At 47.8% G+C, this 23,167-nt stretch overlaps 4 protein-coding genes across 4 annotated transcripts; 2 read left to right on the top strand and 2 right to left on the bottom strand.

Annotated features, from left to right (window-relative positions):
• Positions 1-4,082: 4,082 nt before the first annotated feature.
• LOC126568662 (sodium-dependent transporter bedraggled) lies at positions 4,083-22,464 on the top strand. The gene is made up of 6 exons (XM_050225176.1): positions 4,083-5,193; positions 17,441-18,173; positions 18,946-20,291; positions 20,652-21,155; positions 21,220-21,536; positions 21,604-22,464. Exons 1-6 carry the CDS (start codon positions 4,083-4,085, stop codon positions 22,462-22,464), a joined length of 4,872 nt encoding a protein of 1,623 aa, XP_050081133.1.
• LOC126568439 (uncharacterized) lies at positions 5,389-6,160 on the top strand. The gene has a single exon (XM_050224913.1). The coding sequence runs from the start codon at positions 5,389-5,391 to the stop codon at positions 6,154-6,156; it is 768 nt and encodes a 255-aa protein (XP_050080870.1). The 3' UTR covers positions 6,157-6,160.
• Positions 12,047-13,757, bottom strand: LOC126568104 (probable cytochrome P450 9f2). Its single transcript, XM_050224522.1, has 2 exons — positions 13,541-13,757; positions 12,047-13,461 (listed from the first exon to the last, which is right to left on the bottom strand). Exons 1-2 carry the CDS (start codon positions 13,750-13,752, stop codon positions 12,048-12,050), a joined length of 1,626 nt encoding a protein of 541 aa, XP_050080479.1. The 5' UTR covers positions 13,753-13,757; the 3' UTR covers position 12,047.
• LOC126568094 (cytochrome P450 9e2-like) lies at positions 15,167-17,087 on the bottom strand. The gene is made up of 3 exons (XM_050224512.1): positions 16,852-17,087; positions 15,508-16,772; positions 15,167-15,415 (listed from the first exon to the last, which is right to left on the bottom strand). The coding sequence occupies exons 1-3, from the start codon at positions 17,061-17,063 to the stop codon at positions 15,246-15,248; spliced, it is 1,647 nt and encodes a 548-aa protein (XP_050080469.1). The 5' UTR covers positions 17,064-17,087; the 3' UTR covers positions 15,167-15,245.
• Positions 22,465-23,167: the final 703 nt, after the last annotated feature.

Genomic DNA, 23,167 nt, shown 5'->3' with positions numbered 1-23,167 from the left:
TAGGCGATTGGATGTGTCGTTTTTTTTGCGTTTTTCGCTTACTAAACGTGCACTTTTAATTTTCTTTTCGCAATGGGTGGTTGTGTGTGCAAGCATCAGGTTTACAATTCGTTGCACTCCCAAGGACACCAAGGTGTTGTGTTAATAGAAAAGCTTCACGAAAGAAGAAAAAAACAGCCATACACACACACACAACCAAAAGAGGCGGATTTCTTCGGCCAGGTTTTGGTCGGTGTTGTTACGCGTGGCCAAAAAATAATTTCAAGGTTTTCCTTCCTTTGCGACTCATATACACGCACGCACAGTTGCTCGATCCCGGGTGGGGGGTTTGGTAAGTTTTGCGTAATTGCATTTTGCGCATACATAGTTCCCTTTTGTTTTGTCACCTTTCCCGGTGACGATGAAACCTTTTTTTAGAGCAAAATCCCCCCACAAAACCCTACATGTCACCTCATATTTATCAGTATGTGTGTATTTGGTGGGGTTTCGGGTGTTGTTTTGGGGGCGAATGGTACTCTATAAGGAGGTTATTAGTTATGCTGCTGACAAAATGATGAATGGAGCAAAGAAAGAGAGAGATAGAGCTAGTGTGTGTGTGTGTGTGGGTCATGTTTCAAACAGAGCAAACGAATTTCAGTTACCCACGCTAAGGGGAGAAATGCGAGTTGCAACATTGCATCCAATAAGCACGCGGCGGGCGCCCATACATGCTGACGGTGAGTGACGTGTTTGGAGTCTTTTTGGCCGGCCGATCATATGGTTCGTGACGCATCCACTTCTCCCTTTACGGAGGTGTCGACTGTGCCAGGCGGTGATTCATTCTTTATGCAACGTGATGCATCTTTTGCGTGTTGGGCTATTTGACGACCGAGGGAAGATTCGGTTTATGTCTTAACAAATGACACACAAACTAATTGAAATTTGCTATTTTGATAAAACAAATATTTTAACGTTTTAAACAAAAGATTTTCTTCAAAGTAAGCAAACGTTTACTTATTACTAATCCGTCTTCCCATAAATCTCAACCATAGAAACCAGTGTCAGAACCTCGTTGGCGCATTTGAGGTCAAAGTGAGTGAGCCAAACCGATTAGCTGTGTTGCCATTTTCTCGACACACAGCACCAGGGAGAGAAGCCACAATAAGCAAACGGAACAACAGACACCACCATCTCAACCCACTATAAGCGACAGTAAAAGCCTCTTCTTTTACGCTTCCAACAGGAGGAAAACAGGGCTTCGGAGGGGAGGGTAAATGGCTCATCAGCAAAGGGAAAAACCAAACTCACTTGGAGTGAAATCTGCCTCACCATCAGGCAACTGGCGGGGGTACCGTTATGGGCGCTGTGGTTAAGCTTATGCTTTTTTTTGCACCTTTTGTGTGTGTGTGTGTGTGTGTGTGTGTGTGTGTGTGTGTGTGTGTGTGTGTGTGTGTGTGTGTGTGTGTGTGTGTGTGTGTGTGTGTGTGTGTATGTGTGTGTGTGTGTGTGTGTGTGTGTGTGTGTGTGTGTGTGTGTGTGTGTGTGTGTGTGTGTGTGTGTGTGTGTGTGTGTGTGTGTGTGTGTGTGTGTGTGTGTGTGTGTGTGTGTGTGTGTGTGTGTGTGTGTGTGTGTGTGTGTGTGTGTGTGTGTGTGTGTGTGTGTGTGTGTGTGTGTGTGTGTGTGTGTGTGTGTGTGTGTGTGTGTGTGTGTGTGTGTGTGTGTGTGTGTGTGTGTGTGTGTGTGTGTGTGTGTGTGTGTGTGTGTGTGTGTGTGTGTGTGTGTGTGTGTGTGTGTGTGTGTGTGTGTGTGTGTGTGTGTGTGTGTGTGTGTGTGTGTGTGTGTGTGTGTGTGTGTGTGTGTGTGTGTGTGTGTGTGTGTGTGTGTGTGTGTGTGTGTGTGTGTGTGTGTGTGTGTGTGTGTGTGTGTGTGTGTGTGTGTGTGTGTGTGTGTGTGTGTGTGTGTGTGTGTGTGTGTGTGTGTGTGTGTGTGTGTGTGTGGGTGAGTTAGGGGGTTTTTCGTTTTTTTTATGACCCGTGACCTAGGGAAGAAAAATCGACGCCATATGCAACCATAAACCTGGCCCGACACGAGCTTTCCTTAACATTCTGAAACTCGCTACCAATCTGTAATAGGTCTTTAATATGCACACCGAATTGGTTGTTACTTCTTCCCTCAAAACACAACAGGAAGGACAGCACGATTATGCCAATGTTCTGCTCAATTTCCGCCTGCATTAGTCTGATCCGCTCGGCTGTAGCTGTAGTAGAAGTAGCAGCGCCAATAGTGTTGCCCAACAGGGCCAAACACCTGTGCCCGGGGGGAAAGGTGCTAGAATTTACCGAAACATTCATTTCCGGCCAGAGAAAAATAGTGAAAGAAGGAAGTGGGGGGGAAAAAAATTAAACCCACGGGAAATTAAAAACGTGTTTTGCGTGGTGGCGGGTTCGTCGCTTGTGGACAAATCAAATCGTTCTCGTACGTGATGCGTTCCCAGGCAGGGGTTGTCGACAGTGGTTTTGTTCAGCTAATGTGAGGTTGGTATAATGTTCATGGGTGCGGTTGGGTCTTTGAATCTGTATGTGGGCACCGGAAAGAAAAATCCGCTCGTTTTAAAACTTTCAATCAAGAGGAACAATATGCGTTTTTGGCGCATAAATTAATTCCTTTCTTCTCTCTTGTTCTGTGTTGAGTGTTTTACACTTTTATCTTTTCATGCATTTCAATGCTGCGTACATTACAATGTCTTATTTTACCAAATTCGGTTAGCTCTCCATTTCATCCACCGAACCGTAACAATGTTAGCTACAGATACAAAAAACCGCACGTGCATGTGCACTCCCAAATGCACGTACAGCACGTTGCAAACGCAAAGTTGCCTCAAACACACACACACACACCGCACGGCCCGTCCTGGCCACAAGAACATGGGTACAATTTTATGTTTTCTTTCGTATAAAACGGCGCACCATCGTCACACCCGCAGTCGTTTGTGCACGAAATAGTTTCCTGTTATGGTTCAGTGCGTTTCAGTCTAGAGAGACCTTCTTTTTTTTTTGTCTCCTGCTATTCCGTAATGGGTGGGTTGAAATTCATCGCCGCTTGAAAAAAGGTAAAAAGTTGCAGCAGCTGTTGCCTTCGCGGTGACGCCTGAACCACCACCGAACCGAGCCACCCGATATGTGGAAAGCGAAGGTGCATCAACACAACACACAATTGTCCATTATTCTGGTCTGGCCACCCAGTCAGGCTCCAGCTCCCACTCATTTGGAATGGAAAATTCGCCGCTACTCGATCGTTTGAAGCAACCAACCAACCAAAAGAAGAAGGGGAAAAAAGATTAAAAAGAAGGAGAACAATATTAGAAACGATCGATTTCGATGATGAAAATTCGATGGAAATATCAAAATGCAACCACCACAACAACAGCAAAAGGAAAACTCTTTTCACTCCCGCCCGTCCTCCCCTTCCCCGATACGATCAATTAAGATCGTTGCCGATTTCACACGATGCGATTTTGGGTTGTTTTTTCGTTTTGTTTGTTTTGGAGTAGCTTTCTTCTGCTCCGACGAACAGTTGGAATTTTTTTGTATTTGCTTTCCTTTTGAAGCTAAGTCATACATTATTCCACCACCGAAAGTGCCATGCTCCGGGGTTGGGTTCGTGTAAAAGGATCATTTAATACGGTCAATGAAGCGTCTGCTGATAAATCGAAATTGAATACAATTTTCGAGTCACTTTCTACGTAAGGTGAAGAAGAATTATTTTATTCTCGACAAAACAACAAAATAGAAATCGAAATATAGTACCTAATGGAATAACTGCAAAAAAAAGACTAATTTGTTGCTTCATTTTCTCTGTTTATTATTGCAGAACGATCAACCCTCGAGCAACAACGCCTCAAACGATGTGCAACGGTGAGGCAACAACAGCTCGACCGAAGAAGGAAGTGATTGGATCGGTACGTTACTCGGTTCCAATATAGCACCAGCGTGCGAGAACCTACCTCTGCCGGTGCTAAGTTGCAAACGTGGCTTTAGTCCATTTCTGCCAACATCTACCCACTGGCTTAAAGCGCTTCCTGCTGCCGCCGACTCCCTACAGCCATGGAGGAGGAAACTGTAAATCATCTCACAAATTCACAATCAACAGCCAAAACGATGACGGACCGTGGTGTGATGATTCCGGGCTATTGCACATTCCCAAGACCACCGGCAGCCGCCGCTAGGCTTTCGTCGCTGGCAGAGCATACCGAGCGCCAGCAAGTGCTGGATCGGGATGCAAACAATAGTGGCCACTTCTACACACTACGACCGGCAAAGATGGGCGGTGTTGGTGGGCGTTTAAATTCAATGGTGGGCAGTTTTCGGAAGGTAGTACCACCAGCCACAGAAGATCTTGCCGAATCGAACCGTAACCTGCTGTACGAGCAGAACATGAGCACGTTCGAGAATTTCTGCGAAAGGCGTAATAGTCAGCAGCGGTTGCAACCGCACGAAGCCGGCAAGGAGGAGGAGGAAGAGTCGGCTGAACTTGGTCCGGACAGTTTGGGCAATTTCTGCACACTGCGTAAGGTGCGCCGAGCGCGCAGTGGAAGTGACGCCGTGTCCGACGCAAATCGACGCCCGCTGGGTGGTGCGTACTGTACGTTGAAGAAGAAAAAGCTGCAATTAAATCGGAAGTTTGTGGAAAGTTTCTTGGAAGATCCGAACGCGAAGGTGGTGGACTATCTGTCCGAGTTGGACGCGTACCTGGACGAGATGGATGATGAGCTGTGCGGTGCAGTGGATGATAGCAGTGAAGGTGAGAGTGAAGTTAATAGTGCGAGTGAAGATCACGGTTCGGGGCAGAATCTGCCAGCTCTAGATGGCAAGTGTCAGGGTGCTAAAGAGGTGGAACAAGTTGGCGAAAGTTTACAGTATTACCAAACCAATGTGCGGAGTGACGCTGGTGAAGCGTGTGGTGCGACGGTGAACGATGTGTATCAGGAGGATCGTATCAAGTTCGGTGACATCAAGCATTTCTGTACACTTCCCAAACAGAAACGTGCCCAATTTCTGGATGCGTTTAAGCGTGGTGCGTCGATGCGTAGGTCGGTCGTAAGTCAACCAAAAGCGACCGACGAATGTGAGCAGCAAAAACAACACGAACCAGCAAACATTCCGGATGAGAAGATCGAGTGTGCAAAGTCGTCAGAAAGCGGGGACAATACTAATGGTAAGTCATCTTGTACATTATGGTTGAGGCATCCATTTGTTTATTTCTTCGAATAAGTGGTTTAGGAGTATGATTTGAGGAATCCAAGTAACGCAACTTTCTAGGTTGCTTCTAAAGTTTTCAATCAAAGCAATCTAGGTTTACAAGTCGTGGCCAGGTGAGCAAGTGCGCAATAAGGTAAAGCAAAAAAAAAAAATGGAACAACAGCTACAAACCTCTTCATCCACCGAGTTTGAAGCACTCTCGGATCAGCTGGCCGAGCTAGAGGAACATCTACTAACAATAGCCGAATCCGACCGGGTTTTAGCTGCCCTAGAAGCCAAAATCGCTGTACGAAAGCTAAAAACTGGCAACCGAGCACCCGTTGCGCCACTTCCATTCGCCCACTTCAAGGCCTTCTGTCTCGATTGCGTACGGAAGTGTGAAACCGCCACGGAGAAGGTTCGCTTCGAGACGCGTGCCATCGAGCGTCAGTGCCGCGACCATTGTGCCCTGATCGAGCAAAAGCGTCAAAGCGTTGGAAACGATGCACTGCGGGTACATCTCGAGAGCTTCGCGATCGAGCGGCTCGTTGGTGAGCGTGACTTGCGGGCCGCACAGCACACCGATTACGAGCTGCGTCGGCTCGGTGCGGAAGTGAAGCGTGAGATGCTGATGGAAAAGTTGGTACTGTACGAAACTGGCCAACAGCATGGTCGATTGCGCGACAGTGTGAACCAGTGGAGCAACAAGCTCACAGAAGTGCAGAACAAAATTGAACGTACCGATCGGGAGATAGAATTGCTGGAGCGTCAGAATGAAGCATTACGTGCCAAGCTGCGCCAATATCGTGTACCAAACGTGCAGGAGATGGCAAACCGTGTGGAGGAGTTGCGCCAGCTGCAGGCTCAACTTTTTCGGCGGGTAAAGCGAGGCATATTGGATGGCTCGATTGCAGTTCCCGTAGGCAAAGTAGAAGAATAGCAGCAATACGGAGCACCAATTGCTAGATAATTCGGTTAAACTCAATTGACCTAAATTAATCGCAACACTGGTCTGGTGACTGAACTGGGCGGGACGAAACAGGACGCAAACACTGCGGCACTAAATTCAATAAAGACGAAAACCCGCGCGCGCCCCATTCATCAACCGCTGCGCGCGCTGCTATTTGCAATGGAACCGACTCTAATCGGATTCGGCTCGTCACGATCGTGGTGTCTTGTACCTTCTCGATGAAAGATCGCCCACGGGTAGTTGGCCATGTTTTTGAGTCACCTACCTACGAGACAATCGTTCAGTCGTTGATCTTTGTTGACATATTTCAATCTAAGGTACCATGAATTTCTATGGTAACGATTCATGTTGGGTTAATGTAGATCTTGTTAGACTCTGCAGACACGGTTGCAATTAATAAACCCTTGAGTGTGATTGGCAAACGAAGAAGTAACAAACGATCTTCTATGTTGAGTCATAACATGTCTGGCATGACTTTAACTTCTGGATTATAAGAGATATGAGCGAGAGACCTATTCCTGTGTGCGACTTGGAGCAGCTTCAAGTGCTTTATCAGTGTCAATTAAAAGTGGTCGGCTTGATCCGGTTTGACGAAGCAAGGACCGCTTACTATCTTCTCAAGTATCGCACTAGACAAGTGCTTCCTGTATTGAAGTGTACATGTTGAAGATGCCACATCTTATTTAAAGTTATAAAAAAAGTTACGCTACATTGATATGGAAATGAAATGTTGAACATATGGGACACAGCTCACAGAATGTTTTCATTGGAATTTGAAGAATGTCTAGGTTTAAAGTTCACATACACTCCACAACTTTCACACTGCTCAAATCAATAAACTCCTTCTGCAATCTAACGTAAATTCCTTCAACAGCTGGTCTGGTTGGCCTCTATCAATGCAAAGCTCAACCCGATACAGTTTCACAGTTTGATCTTATTTCGATTGAACACCACTTTGGGTCGTATTTCTCCGGGTCTAGATTGGTACTGCGTCTGGTGAGACCAACAATCGGGAAGAACACTATCGTGCCCTTATCGATAGAGTGAACTCAACACCATCCTCATTGTGTATCACATCATCTCGATCGGTTGACGGAGCGCGTCTCCATTTGAGGTAGTTCCGATGTCTTCATATAGACAATCTTGTATGTCAGGCTTCAAAACGTCAGAACTGTTACGTAGCCCAGAAATGTGATGCAGGTTATATGAACACAACCGAGCGTTTATCAGTTGTCTGTGTCATCAACTAAACCTGCCGTTGTCTAAAGAATTGTGTCTCGTGAAGGTATGCTTAGTGCATGAAGCAGATTTTATTGTCCAATGCATAGAGGTTGTTATACGAGATTACAAATTTGGCCAGTGTACTTTAAAGCGTACATGAAAAGCTGCTCATCGACTCTAAATCTTCTTCCTTGGGCTCAGTCGCAGATAGATCCCCTTTTCCGGTTTCAAAGGAATAAATCCTTTTGCCATCTCTATCGGAACTGTGGTACGTTCTGAGGGTTGAAACTCGTAGCTCAGCAGCAAATGATACACGATTGCTTTTATCTCCATTATGGCAAAACGGGACGCGATGCAGTTGCGTGGTCCTATTCCGAACGGAATGAATGCTCCGAGTGGAATCTTCTGGCGGTTCTCTTCATTAAATCGTTCCGGATCGAAGCGATCAGGGTCGGGATAATATTGGGGATCGTAATGTATTCCAGCAATCGGAATAAATACGGTAGCACCCTTAGGTATGATGATGTCTGGATCTCCTGGAACGGTATAGTCCTGATTGCAAACACGATCGGTGCCTGGAGCTGGGTTCCATTTGCGCAGCGTTTCCGACACTACCATGTCCAGATATTGCATGCCTTGTAGAGCATCGTAAGTGAGCGATTTTCCTTCCAGCGATTCCAACACTTCGCTGATCTCTTGGTACAGACGTTCCTGTATGTCGGAAGCTATCGTCAACTCGTACACGAGGAACGATATTACCGTGGCGAGTGTATCGAAACCGGCCAAAAAGAACAACAAACACTGGGCAACCATTTCACGCTCTCTGAGCGATACTGGATGTTTGGGAAGAATCTTCTCTTCATTCGATTCCTTTGCCGTTGCAAAGCTCTCTACTTCCTCGTGGTCATCGCGTGCCTGATGGCGCAGTTTTCCTTTACCAGCTTGCATAAGAAGATGAATCAAATCGTAACGTACGGTGCCAAGATGTACCCTTTCTTGAACCGACTGTTTAAAGAGTTCCGTGAAAAAAACGACATGCTTCCGGTCGAAGATATCCATCTGCAGCCATCCCATAAGCTTCGGAAACACCTGATAACCCATCATCTTGAGTATTACGTGGAAGCGGCTAAAATTAGACAAATCTTTCCCATAGCGTAGGAACACATTCTCCTTCTCACGGAACGAGTTGATGCGGACGCCAAATGCAACGGACGCAATCACGTCGTTCGTAAAGCGAACAAAAAGATCCTTCACTTCACACTCCTGCCCAGCTGGGTCTGCCAGCGCTTGCACCATATTTTCGCTGCACTCCACAACCATGGTAAACATCTGACGCATCTTGCTGCCGGTAAAGGTGGGACTGAGCGTGGTGCGTACGTCACGCCATCTTTGATTGCGCAGATTAAACAGTACCTTCGTAAACATGACGGTAGAATTGTCCGAATTCGCACTGTCTGCCGAAATCAGCGGTCGATGGTTGATAAAGTGATCGAAGTCCTTCACCGTGATGCGCTTGATCAGTTCCGGATCTCGTATGACGAACATTGGCGTTAGTATTTCAAACATTCCAAACATTCTGAAACAGATATAAAACATTCTTAGTACATCAATTGTGAGTGAAGACGATTATACTTACTTTGCGTCCGGGAATGCTTCATAGTTGGAGCGTACGAAGTCGTTGAATGAAGTACGCTTCAGCACTAATCGCCGACAGCTCCCAAAGAATGGTTCTACCGGCAGGCATGGTATGGGAAATCGTTCGAAGAATTTGTTGTTGCCTGTTAGGTATACATACAAAGCCACCAGCAGCGATACGATTCCAATCACGAACACTAAGTTTACCTCCATTTAGTATCACTTCACGTGACTGTCTTCCTGCTCTCACTAAAAACTTTGGGAGAAAAGATTGCTAGTATAAGCAATATACTGAAATATGTTGTGCATTGTCTTGCAGCATTTCAATCAAATCCGGATAATCTTTTTGTGGTTGTGGTTTCAAAAAAATATGCTTTATTGATGTAATGAATTTATTATTCTACTCCACTGTTGATAGTAAAGCTTTGACCTAGAGTCCATAACTCCCAAGGAATATATAGCTTTACTCTAATTGTGCCTTGAAATACTGAAAGATCTTTACACTCTCTGTCGCGATTTCAACTTTAAGTAGATTCCGTTTTCTGCCTTCAATGGGACGAATCCTTTTGCCAGCACTATTGGTACCTGCGTACGTTCCGAGCGCTGAAACTCGAAGTTGAGCACTAAATGGTACACAATCGCTTTTATCTCCATCAGCGCGAATCGGGACGCGATGCAGTTGCGTGGTCCTATTCCGAACGGAAGGTACGCTCCGAGTGGAATATTCTGGCGGTTCTCTTCGTTGAATCGTTCCGGATCGAAGCGATCAGGGTCGGGATAGATTTGCGGATCATGATGCAGTCCAACGATAGGGATGGACACGACAACACCCTTGGGGATGACGACATCAGGAGCACCACCTTCACCGGTCACCCTATAATCCTGGTTACATGTACGATCGCTAGCCGGATTCGGCGGCCACCTTCGGAGTGCCTCCGATACAACCATATCGAGATATCGCATACCCATCAGAGCATCGTAGGTGAGCGATTTCCCTTCCAGCGATTCCGACACTTCGCGGATCTCATCGTACAGACGTTCCTGTATGTCGGAAGCCATCGTTAGCTCGTACATTAAAAATGACATTGAATTCGCGACGATATCAAACCCTGCCAGAAAGAATATCAAACATTGGGCCACCATTTCAAGCTCACTGAGCGTCTCTGTGTTCTCCTCGCCCGGGAGGAGCTTCTCATCGTTCGATTCTTTTGCCGTTGCAAAGCTCTCTACTTCCTCGCGCTCCTGTGGCTGGTGGCGCAGCTTTCCTTTTGCCGCCTGCATCAGTAGATGGATCATATCTGGGCGAACGATCCCGTGCTGTTCCCGGTCGTGCACCTGACTTCTAAATAGTTCGATAAAGAACTGTGTGTGTTTGCGGTCGAAAATGTCAACGTCCAGCCATGCCATCAGCTTGGGAAAGAACTGGTAGCCCATAATCTTGAGAAACACAGGCAGGCGGTTAAAGTTGGATATTTCTTTGCCATAGCGGAAGAACACATTCTGTTCGTCGCGGAACGTGTTGATGCGTACGCCGAACGCGCAGGAAGCAATAGCGTCGTTCGTGAAGCGGATGAAAAGCTCCTTAATTTCGCATTCCTGTTCGTTGAGGCTTTTCAGTGCCTGAACCATATTTTCGCTACACTCCACAATCATGGTAAACATCTGACGCATCTTGCTGCTGGTAAACGTGGGACTAAGGGTGGTGCGTACATTTCGCCAGCGCTGTCCGTTAAGGTTGAAAAGTGCCTTCGTAAACATGATGGTGGAGTTGGTGGCACCGTCGCCCGATACTAATGATCGATGGTTGATGAAGTGATCGAAGTCCTTCACCGTGATGCGCTTGATCAGCTCCGGATCGCGAACGACTAACATTGGCGTTAGCAGCTCGAACATGCCATACATTCTGACGGGGAAAAGACACGCAACATTTGCAAAATGGCGTAATTTAGTACAGATCGCATACTCACTTTGCGTCCGGGAATGATGCATAGCTTCGGCGAATGAAGGTATTTAATGCGATCCGTCTTAGAAATATTTCTCGCTGGCTTCCGAATAATGGTTCTACCGGCAGGCATGGTATTGGGAATCCCTCGAAGAATCTATTGTTTCTCGTAAGGTAGCCATACAGTGCTGCTAGTACCACCGTTACGAACCCAATCGTAATCACCAAGCTTAGCTCCATTTTAGAGATATTGCGCGAACACTAACGCTATAGAGTCTGTAAAAACAAAATGAAGATTGTTTTCATGATCAATTTACTCATTTTTTTACACTGCTATTTCGACGATTGCGATTAATTTAATCGTCATTTGTTTGACCTCCTCAGAGGAAACCACCTCACCGGTTGCTACGGTTACCACCACCAACTCCACTGTTGCTAAACTGAATGTGAAGTGAACAATTAAGCGACGCCTGCTATATGATGATCACCATGAGTAGACTTCTCGCGTTGCTTATTAATTCTTGGCTGTCTGATATATCTTATCAATGGCACGACGACCAACGCTGGAGTTCATGAAGTTCAATCAATTTAGATGTCAACCTTTGGCCAAAACAAGGAAATATTCATCTTCGTACCACTGCTGCCGAGTCACGGCAATGACAGACAACTTTTGATTGTTTGTTTTAAAAACTGGTTCATCTCTACTGTTAGTAAGACAATTTGACAGTGTGAAGGGTGATTTATCAGCGATTTTTTTTCGCAACTACCAGCGAGACACAAGCGATAACCACGGCATTTCTGGGTCCATAAAATTACGTAGACGTCGTGTGCCCTAACTTTATCATATCGGGTGAAGGCTAGACTCCAAAGCCCAGATATTCGGGATGAGCGATAAGCCTTGCTTTGATAAACCCATTGATTTCCTTTGTTACCAAATCCGATATCTCACATTGCTAACCCTGAACTACTACTTATCATTAACTGATAGCCAATTTAAATCTCGTCTTGAATGATAACTTTTTATTGTACATTCTTTGCGAAATTGAACATTCGTTACCCCACCTCAGTTACTGATATCGCGCGGCTTCAAACGAATCCAGATTCCATTTTCGGAAGCCAGCGCCACTGGACTACGCTTCAGACGTAGCGGTACTTGCGTTTTGTCACAACGTTCAAAGGTAAAATTCTTCAGCAAATAGTAGACGATTGATTTGACCTCCATCAGCGCAAACCTTGACCCGATACAGTTGCGCGGTCCAACGCCAAACGGCAGGTACGCTCCGGGGTTAATTTTGTGTCGATTTTCCTCACTGAATCGCTCCGGATCAAACCGTTCCGGGTCGGGGAAATACTTCGGATCGCTATGCAAACCGGCCACCGGTACCATAACGGTGCGTCCTTTCTCGATCTTGAACCGTAACCCGGCACCATCGTCGAACGTGTAGTCTCGATTACAGTACCGATCGACCATCGGTGCCGGTGGCCAGAAACGCAACGACTCCGACACTACCATATCCATATACCGCATGCTCTGGACGGCATCGTACGTTAGCGGCTTCCCATTCAGTTTCTCGTCGATCTCGACAACCTCCTCGTAAAGCCGCTCCTGTACCTCCGGGTGTCGGACCAGCTCGTACATCATAAATCCGATCGCGGTCGAGATGGTGTCAAAACCGGCCAGGAAGAACAGGAAACACTGCGCCACCAGCTCCTTGTCGGTCCAGTCGCGTGTGATCGCCTTCTTACCGACGGACGACTCGTGAACCGTCGCAAATCCGGCATCCTTTACGTCCGGTTCGTCGCGCTGATGGTTCAGCACGCCGCGCTTGACCTGCATCAGAATGTTGATCATGTCGTTCCGCACGATGCCCTTCTCCTCGCGCACCCGCATATTGTCCAGGATCATGGCGAAAAAGTGCCGGCACATCTGCTTATCCATCATCTCGATATCCAGCTTCAGCATTACCCGGGGCATTATCATAAACAGCATAAAGCGCAACGTTGGCCAGAAGGAGCTAAAGTCGAGCAGTTTCTTGCCGCGGACGTAGAAATCGTTCTCCCGCTCGGCGAACGAGTTCACCTGGATGCCGAACGCGATCGACGCGATCACGTCGTTGGCAAAGCGCGAAAAAATGTCCTTCATCTCCTGCACCTGTTTGGTTTCGTCCGACCGGGCCTCTTTCAGTAGATGCTGCACCATGCCCTGGCAACTTTCCGACATTAGCTCAAACATCTGGCGCATCTTGCTGCCGGTAAACGCGGGACTAAGCGTAGCCCGCATATCGCGCCACTTTTGGCCACGCAGCATAAACAGCGAGTTGAGAAACATGTTGTCCGTACCGACCGCATCGTGCTCGTTCGGCAGGAACGGGGTGTGGTCGGTAAAGTAGTCGAAATCCTTCACGCCAATCTGCTTCACACACTCCGGATCGCGTAATATAAGGTTCGGGGTAAGCAGGTCGAACGCACCGACCACTCTTTTACACGGCCGGGGATGAATCGAAACGAGCTGTGTGTTAGTTTGGTGAGCAGTTGTGCCCAGTGCCTATGACTTACTTTGCATCCGGAAACGCTTTGTACAGTATTTTGATGTGCTCGATCATGTCCCGCTGGCGCAACATCATCGGGCCGGAGCTTCCGAACAGGAAGGTGGGCTTCAGGTGTGGGTACGGTTTGTCGAGAAAGTAGCTGTACCGGTTGCGGACGTAGTAGTAGAGCAAGCCGAGAATCGCGGCAACTGCCGCCATCGTCACAATATCCAACGCCATTTTTCTTTGCACTGCTGCTGCTGCTGCTGCTGCTGCTGCTGGTGATGCCTCTGCCGGGTGTTGCTCGTCACCTAAAACAAACTGATCGCTATTGCGTGAGGAGTGAAACTGGTTTGTACTTTTTATGTGGCTTCGTCCCAGCGACGGCGGCTGTTTCGTTTGCTTGATAATGGAATGGCTAACGTGCCTGTACGTTCCGGCACGCTATTTATACTACGAGATTAGATTAGAAGCGTCATTACACATTTGGTGTTCTCTCGGCTTGGGACAACAAACCATCAAGTGTGTTTACTGTTGGCGTCGATATGACTGGCTGATCTTTTCGTAACCTACAGGGAAGTAACAGTTCATATTAAAAAAAATCCTGTTATGTTTAATATCTATATCGGTGGGTGAATTAAACTACTAGAAAAGCAAACAAACTTTATCGCTGATGTTCACCCATAACCATCTGTATGCCAAACGACGCTGATAATTAATATCGCGTTCGGCAAGTTGTTCACATTGACCGAGCTATTCTGAAGCGCAAAACCATCTTTCGAACTTAAGGACCCCGCCTCCCTCCCAGCACACGCCAGTGATGATCTCATTTTTGGACAAACATTCCAGCCGAGCGTAAACCAGAGCGGAAATTCAAATCTAAGGGCGTGAGAAAAATATCTTCCACCAAAAGGAATCGAAAACGACACTGGGGACACACACACACACACACACACACACACACACACACACACACACACACACACACACACACACACACACACACACACACATATGGCGGCACTCAACGAATATTTACACGATTTCATTCACTCGGTGTGTTATGCTTACTTGTCTTATTTTAAAGCTCAGCTGTATGATGGAGGCCCACCCGCTTTTGAAGTGGAGCAGGTTCTGTCCCAAATTTGCGTCCGTTCCGTCGAACGCGTTGTCCAGAACTAATAGCAGCGGCATGTTGTCCGAAACGCGTTTGCTCTGTCCGCTGTTAATGATGGGGTGGTACAGGCGTTAGACACATACACACGGACAGACGCAATGTTTCGTATTGATGTGACCTTCAATTCGCGTGTGGTTCCCGGACACTGTTATACAATGGGAGAACCACAAGTGGGAGGCCTGTTTGAATGTGTATCTTTTGGGCGTGGGGGAGTGGAAGTGCGTGCGAGAAGTGGGCGGGTTGATACACACTGACTCAGCATTTTTTTTTATCTAAATTTGGAGGTTGACGAACAAAGAGGGAGAGAGCGAGATAGAGAGCGACACATGTTTCACCAAGCGTAATCTAATAATTGCTCAAAAAAAAAAGCTAAAAAACAACAACACACGGTTCATCAAAGATTGGCCATATGCTTGGCACAATGCCATCAAAAGCGAAGCTGACTCTTTTTAAAGGAAGCAACGAAAGACAACGCGACTGATTGGATGATTATATATTATGCTGATCGTTTAACCTGCTACAGCTATAGGTATTAAAATTAATATTCCGCCAACGCTTAGTTGCTTCTGGACTGGAACTCCAACCAAATGCCCTGTTCGGTTTGGAACTGTGTGGATGATTTTTTCAACTTCAACGGTATCTGCGTCTTAGAGTATGGTATCACATGGAAATGGAGTACCAGATAGTAGAGTACCACCTTGGCCTCCATCAGTGCAAATCGGGATCCTATAAAAATAGTGGAAAAACGATTGCGCATTAGCATTTACGGATATACGGTACGGAGTTCCTAGTGAGAGGGGGAGCCTATAGAAACCTACCGATACAATTACGAGGTCCAGCACCGAACGGTAGGTACGTGCCGGTATGAATTTTCTTCCTGTTTTCCTCATTGAACCGCTCAGGATCGAAACGTTCCGGATTGGGGTAGTACTTCGGGTCAAAGTGCAGTCCAACAACAGGTATGAATAGCTGGGCACCCTTCTCAATGATGAACTTCACTCCCTGCCCATCATCGTACTGATAGTCTCGCACGCACTCCCGGTTCAGCACCGTAGCAATAGGCCATCGACGAAGTGCTTCCGAAATGACCATATCCAGATACTGCAACGATTGCAGCTTTTCGTAGCTGAGCGTTTGTCCCTCCTCGAGCGACTGTTCCGTTTCGCGCACTTCCTCAAACAATCGAGCCTGGATATCCTCATTCACCGCCAGCTCGTACAAGGCAAAGGACAGCGTCCACGAGATGGTTTCAAACCCGGCAAAGAAGAAAATGAATGCCTGCGCTATCAGCTCCGTGTCCGACCATACACGATCATGGGCACGCTTTCCAACGTGAGACTCCTCCACGGTGGCAAATCCTTCAACCGCCGGGTCAATCCTTTTCTCCTCTTTCTGCTGATGCTTAAGGCTACCCTTCTTTGCCTGCATCAGCAGCTCAATCATGTCCGGACGGAAGATACCTTTCTCCTCTCGTGTCTTCATCGTATCCAGTATTGTGTCCCGGAAGAAGCGATCCTCCTCCGGTGATAGAAAGTCAATGTTGAACCGCGTCATCAGCTTCGGTGCAAAGGTAAAGCCAATCATTTTGATAGCCTTTACCAACGACTCCTGATTCATTACCGAACGGGCCATACTGATAAACTGATTGTTGGGATCGCGGAACGAATCCACCTTAATGCCGAATGCGGCCGTTCCGATGACGTCGTTTGCGAAGCGCGTCATCACATCCTTCATCTCGAGCTGCAAACCGGAACCACCGGCCGTACGGGCCTTCTGCTCTTCCGACCGGAAATGTTCCACCATCGTTTGACCACATTCGGCAATCAGGGCAAACATCAGGCGCATCTTACTGCCGGTAAACGCCGGACTGAGGGTAGCTCTCATATCGCGCCACTTTTGTCCACGCAGCGATACGAGCGAATTGCCCAGCAGCAAGTGATTCGAGTTGTTCTCCTCGGTCTGCTCCATCCCGGTGGTCATGTGGTCGGCAAAGTAATCAAAGTCCTTCACGGTGATCTGTTTCACCAGGTCCGGATCACGCACGATATACGCCGGCTGGCGCATATTAAACATACCGTGTATTCTGTAAGTCAAGAGAGATGATGATGACATTTCGAACCGATGTTGGCGACAGAACTGCAAATGAGGCGTCTTCTTCTTACCTTCCATTGGGGAACGCATCGTACAGATTTTTGAAGTGCTCAAACAGCGTTACCTTCTTCATCAATATAGGACCGGCGTTACCGAACGGGAACGATGGTTTAAGGAACGGGATAGGTTTGTCCGCAAAGTAGAAGTAATGCTTCGTAGCGTACCGGTATGCTGCCACACACAAGCCAACGCAAAGGGCTAGCGTTACCAGGCTGATCTCCATAGTGAAGCTGTTGCGTCGCCTACTTGATGATGATTCACTCACTCACCGTCTGAATGACGGTGTTTCGAAAATTTCTCGACCACTTTGTTGGATCGTTCGTTGCGTACTGAATGTTGGGCGAAGACTGCGACCCGATGGCTTTTATTCTGTACTAGCGTCCGCCTTCACAAACACCAACAATTCGCAGTATGTATGTTGCTGTGCAAACAGAGATTACGCAGCATACCATTTTGGGGTGAAATAGCCGGCATCACCGTATTACATTGAAGATATGCGTTTCGTTGTGCGAGCGTGTGCCATTTTTTACAATGTATTGGTTTCATTTCATTCATGTTTTCTCGCGTTCATACTTGTTTTTTTTTTTGCCTTCTCCCCAGGCCAAGCTTCGACCGCCACACTTCACCGCTACGGTCAATCATGGGGCAATGACGCTCCACATCATCATCCCAGCTGGCATCGGAATTCGATGCGCAAGAAGCTCCTGATAGAACTGCCCGAACAGGAGATCTTCGAATTTCCGGTGTCCTCAAATGTAGTTTCCGAAGCTTCTACTAGTGCTGGGAGCAATGAATCTCTACAGGGAACCAACGACTTAAGCTCCATCACCACATTGCCGATGGATGAGGTGTCAACGGTGACGGAAACGCTTGGTGTAATTCCTTCCTTGGTTGCTGGGTTACCTCCCTCTCCGGTGCCGCCGTTTGTCGAACACCGAGAACAGCTTGTGGCATCGGCTCCTCCCGCCCCCGACTCCTCTTCACCTTCACCACAACTGCTCGAAACTGATCTGGATGTGATTGTACAGGAGCGTCCAAGACAAGCAGGACGGCGGGCCCAGTCACAGCCACGGATCGGATCTATAACGGTTGTACGGGATGCTACGACGAACGAGCTCATCATCCATACGAACAGTGTGCCAGGATCTCCGACGGCACCTCCACTAGAAGACCTAAGGCCATCGTACCAGGCAAATCAACAACATGGCCATTATACGGGCGAATCGGAAGGCAGTTCAATTGGCAGCTCACGGAATCCGAGCCCTGTTTCGCTGCTATCTACGACAACCACATGCAGTTCGATAGCATCGGGCACTGATAACGCTAACGAGAGGTACACCACTTGCATAGACTCCAAAAAAGGAAAGGCGTACTCACATGATTCACACCACACCCCGCCCGAGAACCTTCCGGTGGGTCGGTGTATCATTGATCTTGGATGTCAACAACAGCGTTATATTTCCCAGCCAGCTGCTGGTGGTCGTGAGGGGGGGGGGGGGGGGGGGGGAGGAGATGTAAATAGAAACTTGTTTACTCTCACTCTGGATGACTATGCATAAAGTCCGCAAAATCATATATTGAACTTTAAAGTCTTGAATGCGTCATGTTTAACCCAGATATTTCATCAGGATTGATCTGAGATCAATCATTTGAAAATTAGCTATTTCTTCACATTTCAGTAGAAAGATTTTTTTGTGAAACTCTTAATTTCACTCCTTGCACTGTAGCCGCTTTTGCTACCATGGCAACCACATTCAACAAACTTGCCCGCTGCACTCTGAAGCATATTGCGATTTTCCCACCAATGCAGCATACGTAGGCAACATCGCACAACGAGACGTACCTGCATGGTAACGTGACGTTATACCAACGGGGTGCATCCAGGACTTGACCTAGTCCTTGACATTGGGCCAAAACGGAAGTACCTACGTCGGAAGCACAAACGAACTGGCATTCCCCGAAATTGAGTGCCAAGATGTTTTACAACTGTGGTGTTGGAAAGGTTTCAGTGTTTACGCTACCTTTTAACGAAGTCGTGTAAAAAGAGACTTAAACAAAACGCAGAAACAATCAAACATTAACTTAATCTTTTTTGTCTGTTTTAGGACACACCAAAGTGTATCGGAGTCACCGCACGATGGATCCCCGGAATTAGGTTCCTCCCCATTTACGGAAGGTTCTACCATTGTTAACTCCATCGCTGCCGTCCGTTCGGCAGCCCCCGACCGACGACTGCGTGACTCCTCCGATCTGCACAGTCGCAGCACAAACACCTCCTTCACGCAAGCTACGCAGGTCGAAGAACGTTCGAACACATCGGAAGACCGTACTCCTGCTGCCACCACCGGTGAAGATGAATCGGACGTGGAAGCGGTCGCTCCGCAACGTGGCAGTAGCCGCCGAAGCGATGGCCGTCCGAAAGCACGTTGGCCACACGCAATTTCCCGCTCGCTAGCGACCACCTTTTGCACGCTAGGGCTATTCAACATTTCACGCTTTGCCGTGTTTAGCGTCCATTTCGGAGCTAACTTTGTGGTACAATTTTTGATCTTTTCGCTCCTGTTCGGTATACCGATGCTGTGGCTACAGATGGTCCTAGGTGCGCGAATTCGCGGCGGTCCCGTCACGATGTGGCGCATCAGTCCGATATGTAAAGGCATCGGAATAGCGTTGCTGCTCGCCCAAGCACTCGTCACCCTTTACTCGGCAATCTCGCTTGCCTGGGTGCTGGTGTACTTCCGGGACGCGTTTATCATGCGCAACGAGAAGTACCGCTGGCAGGAACCGTTCGAGCTGTATCGTGGCGTCGGACAGGACAATCAATTGTACCGACTGCCGGACACGGTAGCGGATTACTTTAACGGGGTTGTTTTGCAACGCTACTATCTCGCACACCAGGCTGCCTCGGTTCCGATTAGCTACGGTGCACGCAATCTACCACCAGCTCCTGCCCCGTCACGTACCAACGGAATCGGAGCAATACGTTTCCAGCTTGCGTTCAATATGGCCATCCTCTGGACATTGGTGTTTGTGGCACTCTGTCGTGGCATACGCTCACTGGGGAAAATCGTAATCGGAGTGTTTCTCGGTGCATTCGTTGGACTCGCTGCAGTTTGTGGAAAATTCCTGACGTTCATCAACTATGACAGCGTGCAGAACATTTTCCCGGCGACCGATTGGCAGGACTTCTTTCTCAATTCGCGCAGTTGGACGAGTGCGGCCCAGGAAACGTTCCTAACGTGGGGTCTGCTGGGTGTGTCTGTGTACGCGATCAACTGTCGGAGCAACCGGAAGGGTAGCTGTAACTTGCGGACACGTCGTGAGCTGCGCCGTGACGCTTTTCTTGTCGCGCTCATTACTCTTGTGGTGCTGATACTGGCTGCCATCTTGGGTAGCTCTTGTGTGCAGATACTGAACAGCCGTGGGTATTACTACTTCCCGGGATCATACGGTAAGGTCTACACGCCATTTAATCATAAGCATCTGACTTTCCTTCGTGTCTTCTTTATTATTAGACATCAGACATCTAGTTCATTTAAGAAACCTCAACATATGGGCCCTCGTTTCGAATTTGTTGTAAGAAGAGTTCTCTCTGCCTAGGGCCATTTGACCAGTTCGTCCTGAGATCCTTTGCCGAAAAAAGCTCTCCACCCAGGAGGTTCTGTAGTCTATAACTGTACTAATTTTTGCTCTTCAACATATACAAGACTTCATCTTAAAATACCATTCGAAGGACGTTGTTAGAAATTCAGACTAGAGGGTAAACTAATAGCAAACCCATCATGTACCTATCTCCCAACGCTTCTTCCAGAAAATCTAGGCACAAACGTATTCCTGCGGCCAGCAAATCAGCCGCTCCCACCCCAACACGCAACCATGCCCAACCGTTGGCTCATCCGCTACTCGACCGTTACCGGGGAAAGCTTCAAACGCTCGTATGCTGACCCGAGTCGCGAATCCGGCTATCAGGCTTTGCGCCTTGTTACCGAACTGTTCCCGGCAGCACTAGCCGCCGCTACCCCGGAACACATTGCACCGGTCTGGGGACTGGTCGGCTACATGGCGCTAGTACTGTTCGGATTGGGACAGCTGTGCGTGATGTGGAAACCAATCGCGGGAGCTATCGGTGATGCCCCATCCTCTATTCTGCTGAGCTGCGTAACGGGACTACTGCTTGGGATGCCATTGGCTACCGAAGGTGGCATTAACATTGTGCACTATCTCGACACTATCCTCGGTGCAGCGTGGTGGGTTCTGTTGCTCTGGATCGGTCACATTCTTGCACTGTTCCTAGTGCGTGGTCGACCTTTCACAAGTAAGTATTCGTACAATACCGCACCGAACGACCAGAATAATAATAACCCTTCATTTGGCTGCAGGTGACATTCTAGTCAACGATCTGCAGATACTGCAATCATTTTCCGCGTTTGTAGCATTCGCTTGGAACTTCCTGCTGCCGATTGGGCTCATCTTCATGTGCATCGTTCAGTACCGGCTATCAAACAGTGCCGCCCTCTTCAACTGGTCTTCGACGACATCTGCAACGACGGGAGCTGCGGGAGCAAACAACTATTGGCCACTGTGGGCTCGTCAGGTTGGGGGCTTTGTGCAGGTTAGCTTTCTGCTGCTAGTTCCGGTTGTAATGGTGATACAGATCTATCGCTATCTTTGCCGTGGTCCACCTGACATACTTGACGTAAGTTGACAGCCTAAACACCCACGCATGGCCTACTATGCCGGTAACACTACTCTTTTCTTTTTAGCGAGTTGATCTATTGCTAAGACCACCGATAGATGGCGACACTAGCAATTCCATCCGAACGATACATTCTCGCCGTGCCCCAGTTTCGCTGCCAGTGCAACGAAGTGCCGCTTCCGGTTCGGGTCGTGACGGTTCTGAACCGACCATCACACTATCGATGGATTCACGCTCGGTGCGTGATGCGGACGATGCTCCTCCAAAATATACCCCACCACCCTCGTACACTACCGCGACCGGTGCCCGCATTGCTAAGCTGTTGCGCAACAGCATTCGGCGGAGTGTGCGTCGTCTGATGGGAGAATCGAGTGGAGGTGCTGCACCAACGATTCGACAACGTGCCGCACTCCCACAGGCTGCTGCGGCAAACATGCAGGCGGCGAATCCTTCCACTGGCGATGAATTACCACCGCCAGATTACTGTTCCGCGCTGCAACAGTTCGGTGGTGCTACGCCCTACCTTAGCACAGCGGGAGGACTTGAGCTAAACCACCAAAATCCAACAGTAGCGCCACGCATCCTCTACAACTCATCCACACTCGGCAGCGGTCGAAGATATCGCTCACTGAACGCAACGGGAGATTCGATGCAGCAGCAAACGACATCACAAAATCAGCCAAACTTTACCGCTTCCGATGTGAGGCAGATACTGCGACCGGGCAACAATCCACCGGCCTGCTTCACGCAGACACTACGCAACACGCTGCTGCGACGCGGACACTCGATGGAAAATCTCGTCCTAGCCGCAGCTCCACTCGGAGACTCGAGCATCATCACACTGAACGGGGACGAGGACGATGACAACGATGAAGTATGCCAGGATAGCAATCGAATCCCCAGAAATGGGCGCGATTCGGTGATATAGAAAGCTTACCTACTAGGCTACTTATGTGCAGTGATTAGGCACATATGTGGATATGTGTCCAACGATAAGGATTTCGAAAGAAAACAAGAAAAATATTAATGCTAGCACGCATTTAGGATTAGTCGTAGTAAGATTATTATAGGAAAAAGGTAACCAGATACGACGGTATCGCTGTGACAGGACTTGTTTTTTTCTTTAATATTACATAAAAAAAGGAAATGCTCGTTTATTTATTCGTTTCATTAAACAGAGTAGCGCGTAGCATATAATTCTTGCTTACTCGTTATACAACATCAAAGTCTTTTTTGAAAATTATTCACATTTTTTTGTGTGCTTTTTATTGCAATTTAAATTATGTAGTGATAATTATGATTACGGAAGACCATTCAAAAAGCAATGGAAATGTATCATTTCGCCCATTCGGAGCATTTCGCTGTTCCATAGTAGCGTCTAGCATAAGGTAGCATAAGGCGACAGTTCACAGTATCGGTTGCTTGGACCGAAAATGCGTAAGTCTACAAAAATATCGAACAAACAAACAATTCAACATCTCGCAGATTGAATCAATCTCGTTGAACTTGTAGAGAGCTGATCCTAGAGATCCGTTTCATTGTGTCTGTTTTCGTCTCTCTCTCTCTCTCTCTCTCTCTCTCTCTCTCTCTCTCTCTCTTTATCTATCTCTCTCTCACTTTCCCATAAGCAC

The sequence above is a fragment of the Anopheles maculipalpis genome, chromosome 2RL (assembly GCF_943734695.1).
Source record: "Anopheles maculipalpis chromosome 2RL, idAnoMacuDA_375_x, whole genome shotgun sequence".
Classification (NCBI taxonomy): Eukaryota; Metazoa; Arthropoda; class Insecta; order Diptera; family Culicidae; genus Anopheles; species Anopheles maculipalpis.
This window is presented reverse-complemented; position numbering and strand designations above follow the sequence as displayed.

Excerpts from the sequence above, each read along its gene's own strand:
- LOC126568662 (XM_050225176.1), top strand. The coding sequence starts at position 4,083 with ATGGAGGAGGAAACTGTAAATCATCTCACAAATTCACAATCAACAGCC. Across the intron at positions 5,194-17,440 it reads AAGCGGGGACAATACTAATG|GCCAAGCTTCGACCGCCACA; the intron begins GTAAGTCATCTT and ends CCTTCTCCCCAG. Across the intron at positions 21,156-21,219 it reads GCGTGGTCGACCTTTCACAA|GTGACATTCTAGTCAACGAT; the intron begins GTAAGTATTCGT and ends ATTTGGCTGCAG.
- LOC126568439 (XM_050224913.1), top strand. The coding sequence starts at position 5,389 with ATGGAACAACAGCTACAAACCTCTTCATCCACCGAGTTTGAAGCACTC.
- LOC126568104 (XM_050224522.1), bottom strand. The coding sequence starts at position 13,752 with ATGGCGTTGGATATTGTGACGATGGCGGCAGTTGCCGCGATTCTCGGC. Across the intron at positions 13,462-13,540 it reads AAAGCGTTTCCGGATGCAAA|AGTGGTCGGTGCGTTCGACC; the intron begins GTAAGTCATAGG and ends GCCGTGTAAAAG.
- LOC126568094 (XM_050224512.1), bottom strand. The coding sequence starts at position 17,063 with ATGGAGATCAGCCTGGTAACGCTAGCCCTTTGCGTTGGCTTGTGTGTG. Across the intron at positions 16,773-16,851 it reads GATGCGTTCCCCAATGGAAG|AATACACGGTATGTTTAATA; the intron begins GTAAGAAGAAGA and ends CTTGACTTACAG. Across the intron at positions 15,416-15,507 it reads TGGACCTCGTAATTGTATCG|GATCCCGATTTGCACTGATG; the intron begins GTAGGTTTCTAT and ends CTATTTTTATAG.